Here is an 11,453-nt window from a genome sequence, read left to right on the forward strand (position 1 = left end):
ATAAGTTAAAAGTTAGTTTTCCTGGTTAAGACTTGTTTTTTTTAAGATCTATAGGCAAACAATGTGTGTTGTATAGAATGACAGTTGAGTAAGCTGTACATGTCTAGCCCCCATGTCTACGTAGCAGTTGTCAAATGACCCTGACCTCATTTTCATGGTTCTATGATCAGTGCTGTGTCGAGCTTTCGTTATTTAGTCTCTTTCTATAAGTATTAGGAATTATATTTTTGGTGAATGGGATCATTTTTTAAATTAATTTTATTCTCATCTACACTGATAGAGAGTGTCCTTTGTTGAATATGCACATATACCTTGGTGATCGACACATGCTCTTTATAAGAGCTTTTAGTTTAATTCTTGCATTGAATTGGGTTGAATTACCGATATTTCGAATATTGGAGACTCTAGTCCAGTTATACCACGATAGAATTGGTCGAGTAGGACCCAATATGCATTATCTTTAACATAGTTGATGATATTTAGATACTAAACCTCTCACGACAGGGATTGTGTTGAATTTTCATATGATGAAGACATAATCTTTCAATCAGTTAAATTGAGGTCTGAGTTCGCATGTCCGTAATTGCTATTAGTCCTTTGTTTATTTGTGTATCATTGTCATTTTCCTTAGCTTCTTTTGCTGCCTCTTCTGATAACGGACTCGGGGGCTCGATCTAAATTGGCTAGATGTATAGGGGAGGGTTGAGATAGACATGATTAACCACAACTCATGTTTTCTACAGTCAGGAGCCTCTGTCCTTTGTTTTTCTTGTGTGTTTTTTATTTTATTTTGGTTCATTTTTAAATTTTAGCTAAGTATGTCGTCCATTTTAACTGAACTAGTACACATTTTTATTTAGGGGCCACCAAGTCCCACCTCCAGGTGCGGAAATTTTCTCGTTGAGCTGATGACCCATTTCGTCTTCAATCTTCTGCTCTTTGATATTATTCCCCAATTCCATTCTCAATTTTATGTCCCAAATTTTCATAACATGTAATTACATACTTTTTATGCATACAATACAAAGAATGAATTTGGAAGGTGTATGGAAAAAAAGTTAGTTATACACTGTCCGTGCACACTCTTTTCGGACCATATGTATACATTAAGCAGAGGCGGATTTAGGGGGGGCCCAGGGGGCCTGGGCCCCCCTTTTTGGGAAAAAATTTGGTTGCTTATATAGGGAATCACTGGAGCGGGCCCCCTCTTAGGTCAGTCAGTTGGCCACCACTTATGAAAATTCCTGTATCCGCCACTGTAAAGGTAATAATGAAAAATAACGGACCAATAATGATGGTTTCTGAAAAGTGCATGCGTTGCGATAAACTTCCTGATGTTTCTTCAATTATTTGAGGTTGTGTTACTATATAACTAGTATGTACACTACTTGTATATCAAAAAAACAGATTAACTTGATTAGCCCCTTAATTTGGACTGTATATGCATACATTTGAAGATAACCGGTTCAGTAGTCTAGCGGGCTTACCGTAGTCTATCCTGTTTTAAATTGGAATAAAAAAATCATGATAAAGACAGGTGTATTTCTACATAAGCATTACAGACATACAATGCAATGCCAGATCATGTCTTGTCACGTCAAAAAAAATATCATACGAAGTCCCAATAACGGCAAGAACTGTATATGGAATTACTGTTTCATTTTTGGAAGACTTTTTTTTATAACATTTCACGGGAGAGCGACTTTGGTTTCAAAACAATACATATACATCTACTTCAAAACTTCTATTTGGATCTTATATATGTTGTCAAATTGACAATTATAAAAAATGCAGGCACTATAACTTTGACAGGTGTACTTTTATCAAACATTCTTGCGAATCTTGGCTGTAAAGCGAATATTTTACATTACGTCAAAACAGCTCTGGAAGGGTCACTTATAAGCACAGTGGTACGGATTTTGCTCATTGTTGAAGGTTTTCTGATGACACGAAAGTGCTATCTTCTTCGTCTATTTTTTCTTGAATGGATATTCATCTTTTAAAGAATGGCTCTTTCTCAATCGAAGATAAATGAATAAATTAGAACAACAAAATTTGGGTGAGATTAGATTTTGACTGTCCCTCCCAATCTGTTTGATTTTTAATGTCCCAATATGTTTGAAGACCCATCGTCATTTCTGTTTGGTTAGGCCTCTCAGTAATTAATAATTCAATGTATTTGTTGCCATATACAGTCGATAATTCCATACAAAAATATTTAATAAACAACTTATAGATAAATCCTTTTATATGTAAAGAACAATTAATAAATACATGTTTTTGAGCTATCATAATCTATAACAACAAAGGTGTAATTCCGTCATACGACAAGATCTGTCGGTCATTATTATATATTAAAGCACAATATGGTATAGATCACAGACTGTTAGATGTAATTGGATTATAATTGTATACTAATTTTTTGTAAACAATTATATTCCAACGATGATTAAGCGATTATAACAAAACCGCTCATCTGAAATAATCTGTTAATCTTAATGCAATAATTAGCACTAAGTTTAGTTTATACTTCGAATATTAAAGACATTCCGTTTCAAGAAGGAGACTCCGTTGTTGGTATTGATGGGGGTTTGCTAGCCATTATCTTGGCGAGTTCGTTCATGTTTCTTTTTACCTTATATCGGAACACCCACGGGAGTTCTCGTTTAGGTAGTATTTTTTTAGGCGGTGGTAACATACTTAGATCGTCGTATTCGCCATCCTGTTCAGAAATAACACTGGGATAAACTATATTGTTTTCTGGGAATGTGTGCATTGTCCGGAATGAGTCTGGAGTTCTCCGTATGAATGGAGAATTAGCCATAAATCCTCTCTCCGATTTTGATCTAATGTCTGAATACGCTGTCGGTGCAAGTTCCATTTTTGTTGCCATTTGAGTCTACAATAGATAAAATTTATGACTTCAAAAATAAAACGTGCAAACAATAAAAAAAAACTTTATGCAAATATGATTTATGCTATAATATATATTGGGATTGTTTTTAGCTTTTGTTTTACTTAATTATATATTTTCCTTTTAGTATGTCACAAATCTTTTATGATTTATTTGAAATTGTTTCTTCTTCTACTAAATGAAATTCAGACAGATCGTTTCTGAATTTGGCTATAAACTGTGATTATGCATAACTATACAGGAATACTGACTCAATCGGGTTTCGTACATATATATGGGTTCTTGATTAGATTAATAAACTTCTTATCTTATATACAAACAGCAATTGCTGCAATAGGACAACAGAGAATCTTTAATGACAAGATGACACTCTTTCCAATATCGCAGGGGATGATTCATTTCTATACCAACGAAGAGTACAAATTTTGACTTCTACTACACCTTCTTTGTACGTATACACAATAATAGATTTTTTTGTTATAAAAATAAGGCGGTGTACAGTGATGGACGGTGGAGTTATTTATCGCACTCTGATACTACTTATGTTAATTTAGGCGCACTTCGAGTAATACCAATAAGAGGAACATAAACTGGGACTCTAATAGATATAGTATGCAAACACAAATAGAGTGTACTAAAGAACGATATTTTATTCTCTGTCGTATTATGCAATCTACAATTAAATAATATTTCACAGTTTGCATATGATAAGTTTAGTGACGAATCCAGAAATGTTCATAGTTAGGGATCACACTGACTGACTAAGAGGGTACCTGCTTGAGTCTTGCTTCAGTTATTCCCTATAACCAACAAAGGTTTTCCCATAAATCGTGAGCCTGGGCCCCCTGTCCCCCCTGAATACACCTCTGTAGTTCAGATATATTGTCTGTCGTCGTTTATTCAAGACGTGGTACAACAATCTTTATAGGAATCTTCCTTATGTCTATGTGATTGGCCTGATAAATTGTTTCTATGTGGTCTCAAGTGCATATTTACGTAGTTTTTGATAGTTCAAATCAAAAGAAAAATCAATATTTTAAGATATTTCGTCATTATAGAATCTAAAGATTACAGTCGCTTCTGGTAATTTCAGTGTTCGTACACCAAAATGATAATAATGTTACGCCATTGCCTGGATTTACATTATTTAGTGCGTTTGAAGAAATCACAACGTTTTTATACGACCGCAAATTTTGAAAAAAAATTCGTCGTATATTGCTATCACGTTGGCGTCGTCGTCGTCGTCGTCGTCGTCGTCGTCCGAATACTTTTAGTTTTCGCACTCTAACTTTAGTAAAAGTGAATAGAAATCTATGAAATTTTAACACACGGTTTATGACCATAAAAGGAAGGTTGGTATTGATTTTGGGAGTTTTGGTCCCAACATTTTAGGAATTAGGGGCCAAAAAGGGCCCAAATAAGCATTTTCTTGGTTTTCGCACTATAACTTTAGTTTAAGTTAATAGAAATCTATGAAATTTTAACACAAGGTTTATGACCACAAAAGAAAGGTTGGGATTGATTTTGGGAGTTTTGGTTTCAACAGTTTAGGAATTAGGGGCCAAAAAAGGGCCCAAATAAGCATTATTCTTGGTTTTCGCACAATAACTTTAGTTTAAGTTAATAGAAATCAATGAAATTTTAACACAATGTTTATGACCACAAAAGGAAGGTTGGTATTGATTTTGGGAGTTTAGGTCCCAACAGTTTAGGAATGAGGGGCCAAAAAGGGACCCAAATAAGCATTTTTCTTGGTATTCGCACCATAACGTTAGTATAAGTAAATAGAAATCTATGAAATTTAAACACAAGGTTTATGACCATAAAAGGAAGGTTGGTATTGATTTTGGGAGTTTTGGTCCCAACAGTTTAGGAAAAAGGAGCCCAAAGGGTCCAAAATTAAACTTTGTTTGATTTCATCAAAATTGAATAATTGGGGTTCTTTGATATGCCGAATCTAACTGTGTATGTAGATTCTTAACTTTTGGTCCCTTTTTCAAATTGGTCTACATTAAGGTCCAAAGGGTCCAAAATTAAACTTAGTTTGATTTTGACAAAAAATGAATCGGTTGGGTTCTTTGATATGTTGAATCTAAAAATGTACTTAGATTCTTGATTATTGGTCCAGTTTTCAAGTTGGTCCAAATCTGGGTCCAAAATTAAACTTTATTTGATTTCATAAAAAAATGAATAAATGGGTTTCTTTGATATGCCAAATCTAACTGTGTATGTAGATTCTTCATTTTTGGTCCCGTTTTCAAATTGAGGTATATTAAGGTCCAAAGGTTCCAAAATTAAACTAAGTTTGATTTTAACAAAAATTAAATTCTTGGGCCTCTTTGATATGCTGAATCTAAACATGTACTTAGTTTTTTGATTATGGGCCCAGTTTTCAAGTTGGTCCAAATCAGGATCTAAAATTATTATATTAAGTATTGTGCAATAACAAGTCTTTTCAATTGCACAGTATTGTGCAATGGCAAGAAATATCTAATTTCACAATATTGTGAAATAGCAATTTTTTTTTAATTAGAGTTATCTTTCTTTGTCCAGAATAGTAAGCAAGAAATATCTTATTGCAAGAACTTTTTTTTAATTGGAGTTATCTTTCTTTGTCCAGAATCAACATAAATCTTTGTTATATACAATATACAATGTATATTCACTTTTTACTACCAACTGATAAATTTAAATAATCTTTACCATTCAGTGATAACAAGCAGTTTTTTTACATCTTAATATTTTATGATGTATTTAAATGAGTGGTTATTGTTGCAAACTCCATTAGAATATTTTAATTGAGATTAGTTTTGGAATAAGGGAAAGGGGGATGTGATTAAAAAATTGGGTTCAATTTTTCTCATTTGAAATTTCATAAATAAAAAGAAAATTTCTTCAAACATTTTTTTGAGAGGATTAATATTCAACAGCATAGTGAATTGCTCTAAGAGAAAACAAAAATTTTAAGTTCATTAGAACACATTCATTCTGTGTCAGAAACCTATGCTGTGTCAACTATTTAATCACAATCCAAATTTAGAGCTGAATCCAGCTTGAATGTTGTGTCCATACTTGCCCCAACCGTTCAGGGTTCAACCTCTGCGGTCGTATAAAGCTACGCCCTGCGGAGCATCTGGTTATGGTTTGCTTTTGGAAATATGTTCTAGGGTCCAAATATAGTTTACCTGTATATCACACATCAATCTGAACGTGAGAATGAGTCCATCAGTACTAAATTTTAATTTATTATTGCAAAATTAACTTTCAGTCGTATTTTTAACGCAAGTGTTTTGTTTGAATCCAAACGTTTCAAGTTTCTATCCCATGACCCTGTATACTATAGACTCGACACGACTTTTGTTCAAGTACAATATCACAGCAGAACTTATTGTAAGCTGATAATACTTAAACACATTTATGTCAAAGCTATTAAATTAGAATGTTTAAACATCGAGCGAAAGCATCTTCCATGTTTGTGTCAATACAAACATTGATAAACACCCCTTACTGTTTAAACTTTTATTATACAAAGTTTAAAACCTAATGGTTTTATATAAATACTTGAAAACTGAGATTTAAGATTATGAAGTGGAAGTCAAAGGCCCTGTATAATTTTTACATAATTTGTTCTATACATAAAGTCGAATGTCATATGACCTTGGACTGTTTGTAATTTATGAAAAAGAAATCTCCTTTAAAATTGCGCAGATTCACAAGCTTAGTACAATGCAGAATTTTATGACATGTAGCGGTAATGCATATCTGAAGACAATAAAATGGAAAATATTGTTTAGGTAATAAAAATCATGTTAGGAATGTATGTTACATAAATTCCTAATATGATTTTTATTACGTTCGAAAAAATATTTTGCATATAGGAAATGTATTTTTAACTTTCTGTCCGACTAATAAGGGTACGAGATAAACACCAAAAACGAAATAAAAAGGGTTAAGGGACACCACGCAACGATGGACATAAAGACATTTTTCTAAATAAGAAAATAAGACAAAACGTGTCTTGATTCAGGCGCAACTTATGTCTTAGTGGCCAAATTTGTATCCGCTGTGTATAAATATATACAATGTACTTTTGGAAATGAATCATTTGGTTGAATTAAGACCTATATTATATAAGCTGTTAATTTTTGTTTCGTTTGGTCTTTTGTGGAGAGTTGTCTCCTATCCACATTGCAGTTATGTGTATGTGCAAACAAATGATTTTTCCCCTTTCCGGTTTGTTTTTCAACAGTGAAGGTAGCACCAGGGAGGCAGCACACTTTATTGATAGTTGTTTACTTAAGGCTGGTGACAAATTCAGTACTAGAGTACATTTGTGTCAATATTAGGTAGATCTTGTAATAAATATCAACATCACGGTCAACCAAAACTAACATTACTTACAATGTAAAATTCCGTTCTTAACCATTTTGCATAAAATGTTTGATCCAACAAATATGAGTTTATCAATCTATATTGGCGATATGAAAATGATATCTCAATGACCTTTTTATATTTCATGGTTTTACTGTCTAAAGGAAACCTCTGTATTGGACAAGTACGGTTAAATGACAAACCACCTGTGATACAGATAAACCATACGCAGTAATGCAGACTTAAATGTATCTATACAGGAAAGGAAAATTCACTATTTGGAAGCAAACATCATTACGATTGCTATTAACATATGTATAACGCCCTTTAGTCTATTGTTCACAGGAAGGATATTAAAGTTGTGAATAATCTTACATTGAATTTTTCATGATTTAGATAGAAAAAGGCAAAAGATTAAGTTAAGGCCCTGAATAAATTTAGTTGAATTTCAATAAAGTGCCCATCGCAATGCTTGCAAATTATCTGTTTCAAAATCTGTCCACCACGTTCAATTAAGAAGCCTAAAACATGTTTAAAGTGCATACTTTTTAAAAACAACAATTGACTAAATTATATAGGTGTTTTAATAAATTTTTATGTTTTGAACCATCTTCTTATTTAAGCCACTGGAGGAGTAGACATGTTCACAACACTTTAAAACCCTTCTTAAATGTCTCACTGTTAAAGAGTGTTAAAAGAGATTAAGAGGGAAAATATGCCATAGTATGAAACGAGCCAAATATGCCATTGTTTGTTATGAGCCTTGTACAATATTAATATCCAATTAAGGGATTGGAAATAATCCTCATTTAAATCGACGGAAATGTTAAAGAAAACCACGACACATTTGATGTTTAAAAATGCTGAGGAATCATCTATCGGGGTAAATGCAAGATTTCATCGTGTACTTTCAATATCAAGCACCCAATATGCGAACAGATAAAAAAAAAACATTGTTATATGTATTACTTTAAATTAAAAAAAAACAGAAATGATCTAGCCTGATTTTCTAGCTATTGTACAATGTAGGATGTTCAGTTTAATTTAAAATAAGCAAGGAAAATGACTGCTATAGGTTGTATGAATTTTCTGTTTGATATTTATTAAAATCTGGTTGTGAGCTGTTTACAAATACTTCTTGTTTAAAAGGATGCGTATGCTAATGCCGACATGGGGAATGGGAAGTTGGGTATCTCATTAGGTCACACGGGTTATGTTTCGGAATTGCCTCATGTCAGCATGAAGGTAATTTTTAACCAAACTTTACAGCTCTATCTTGGTTTTAATCATTTTAAATATCACAAGGTCGTCCGTCAAACCCCCAAGGTCGCCAGTACGATTTTACCATATACGTTGGAGTCACATGGGGGATAGGTATTTGTGAGTGTGCCTTTAAAAAAAATCATGCCTCATTCAGTATATATACGCTTTTTACGTGTCATGTTCTATATATTAAATTGTCTTCGATAATTATTTGTTATTATCTATTATTTATGGTGACCAAAAAGAATTTTAATAACACAGTTATCAAGATCTAAGGTTTCAGAATGAATTGATATATAAAACTCATGGTGTGAACCGAATCGTCATTTTAACTTTATTTGGTGTATTTACCTATATATGTTTAACTTTTAAATATACATTTACTAAAGATTAACAACCACTGTGTGACAACTTAACTTAAAAGATAAATAAAAGATAAAATATTGATCATAAAATACCAACAGAATTACAGCTTATAGATCGGAATTGTGTCTGTTTTATTTGCCTAAGAATTTACACTAGTAATACGGTATTACCAGAGACATATAATACAATTGTATGATATGTCTCTGGTAATACGAATTATTACACGGAACTTCCTCGATATTAATAAAGAGAAAGATATCGTAACTAAAGAAGCGTCGTCGCACTTATACTTTATATTGAAATCTATTATTTTTAAATATTGATTATTTTTTGCATTCACAAAGGACAATATGAAAATAACGTGATATTTACAATTTCACTTCAGCAGTTTATTGTCAATAGCTGGTTTATATATTATATTTGCCACTGGACATTAAGGATCGAAGCTCAATAACAATTAACCATGCAATCTGTAAAATACATCAATAAAACATAACTCAGAATGTAACCGGGGAACCAAATTGCAAAACTGTTTCGTTGAAAAAAATCGCGTTTATCCCTGGGTTTATATGTAGTAAAATTGGTACCGGTGAATTTAAGTCTCGTGTTTACCGAATAATTTTTGTCCTGATGAGATATTTTCGTTAGACACCAATCAATCATTCAATCAAAAATTTTCCCGTCATTTATTTTTTAATTAACCTTTTCTTGACTTTCTGGCGATCCTTTTTGGGTCATATTACATATAAGAAATTAAAACACAAAGTTACCTCAATGGCACTAACACCACATCTTCCTATATCTATAAAACATATTTTCTTGAAGTTTTCTTAAAACTAATGAAGGGTTACTTAACATTGTCTTGATATATTCTTACTTCGGACATAGACAATAATAATTCTAAATACTCACATCCATCATATCAGGTGTGAGTGGTTTTCCATTCTTTCTTAATTTCATTGGTGGAAAGAATCCTTCGATCTGTCTTCTCGTCGTCCTCATCGATTTAGAACTTCGTTTCACTTTGTCAAGTTCCTTTGTAGCAAATTCGACTAGTGTAGGTTTGGTCATAGGTCGTGCTTTAAAACGTTCGGCATATTCCATTGGAGAATTAGATGAAACTAAATGTTGTCTTCCGTATTTTCCCATAGATGAACTACTTAGCAAATCAGAGAACGATTCACCCGAGTTCTTAGCTGGTACACTACGGTAGAGTAACTGTTGTGCATTAGATCTATTTGTGAATACACCATTCATAAGACCGGGGCTGGTCCCGCCATTATTACGGACTGAATTGATTGGCGGTAACGTAACAGATCCTAGTTTTTGTGTCGACATTTGGAGTATTTAAGACGAAAAATACAATAAATTAAATTAATCCTCTTTTCAGACTTAGACGACTTTAACAGACTTCTTTTGTCTCCTTATTAATACCATTATAAGGTATACTTCACAATAGAATAATATTTTTTTGTTTGTATAATTGACGTTGTTACGTTATACCATGTAAGACACATACATGTTAGATTTAAAACTTATCAATATGACCACAAAACCATGAACTAGCTATAAACCTGTGAATCTTTTCAACTACTGGTCTAGTTGATCGAAGTCACGGATCCGAAACTCTGATGAAAGATCTTTAAATGTCCATTAATATGCTGTGAATTTGTTCCCGTCATCCCCGACGTTGTATTCTTCTGATTTTGTTGTCATACAATGTCAGATTCGGCAATCTTTCAATAAACATGTCCCTTAACAACTGTGAAAATAATATATCCAAATCTTTTTTATTGATAAGTTGTTTACAATATAAATGCAAATAGTAATATTTAATCAATTGTGCATCGATTACGTAAGCAACACTTTATCTACAATTTAGCACCGGTCAAGTTTGTTACTGCAGAGTGAACTGCATTGAAAAAAATATTTACCACACGAAAAACAAATTGATAATCCGATTTAATCCTTGGTTGTACTATTGATTGCAGATAGCTTTTGTTAAAAGATTTTTTGCTCAATAATAAACCGTGTTCAATAAGGATTGATTAAAATTAAAATGGCATTAAATGTCTAGCCGAGGCAAACATCCAACACTTATCAATTTTGACGTTTACATCTACGTTTACATACACTAGTTGAAAGGTAAATACACTAAAGATATACCACTGATGGTCCCATGTAGAAGTTTGAGGAATTTGTGTTAGGTTTAAGAGACCTTTACGTCGTGCCTAATCACAATAAAATGATAAATTGGACCATAAAACAATCATTAGTTTAAAAGAATGTATGAATTTTAACACTGTACATTATATCCGCCACTCACGAGTCAAATAAAGGTGCAACAACTAAAAATAATTTATATCTTTAAAAACATAAAAGACGCTTGACAAACTTTCTCCTTATTAAATGATTTTTAATTTGGATTTTCAGTTGCCACAGGAGCAGTAAAGAATAGAATTGATCAGAAGTCGGCATACAGTTGCTTAGCGCGCCAAATTTATCTTTGAAAAGGACTATGTTAACAAAGGTATATAAT

General features: G+C 32.6%; 1 protein-coding gene across 1 annotated transcript; it reads right to left on the minus strand.

Moving 5' to 3' along the window:
• Nucleotides 1–2,230: 2,230 nt before the first annotated feature.
• Nucleotides 2,231–10,957, minus strand: LOC134724515 (uncharacterized). The gene is made up of 2 exons (XM_063587581.1): nucleotides 9,827–10,957; nucleotides 2,231–2,899 (listed from the first exon to the last, which is right to left on the minus strand). The coding sequence occupies exons 1-2, from the start codon at nucleotides 10,250–10,252 to the stop codon at nucleotides 2,555–2,557; spliced, it is 771 nt and encodes a 256-aa protein (XP_063443651.1). The 5' UTR covers nucleotides 10,253–10,957; the 3' UTR covers nucleotides 2,231–2,554.
• Nucleotides 10,958–11,453: the final 496 nt, after the last annotated feature.

This window comes from Mytilus trossulus, chromosome 7 (assembly GCF_036588685.1).
Source record: "Mytilus trossulus isolate FHL-02 chromosome 7, PNRI_Mtr1.1.1.hap1, whole genome shotgun sequence".
In the NCBI taxonomy this organism is placed as follows: domain Eukaryota; kingdom Metazoa; phylum Mollusca; class Bivalvia; order Mytilida; family Mytilidae; genus Mytilus; species Mytilus trossulus.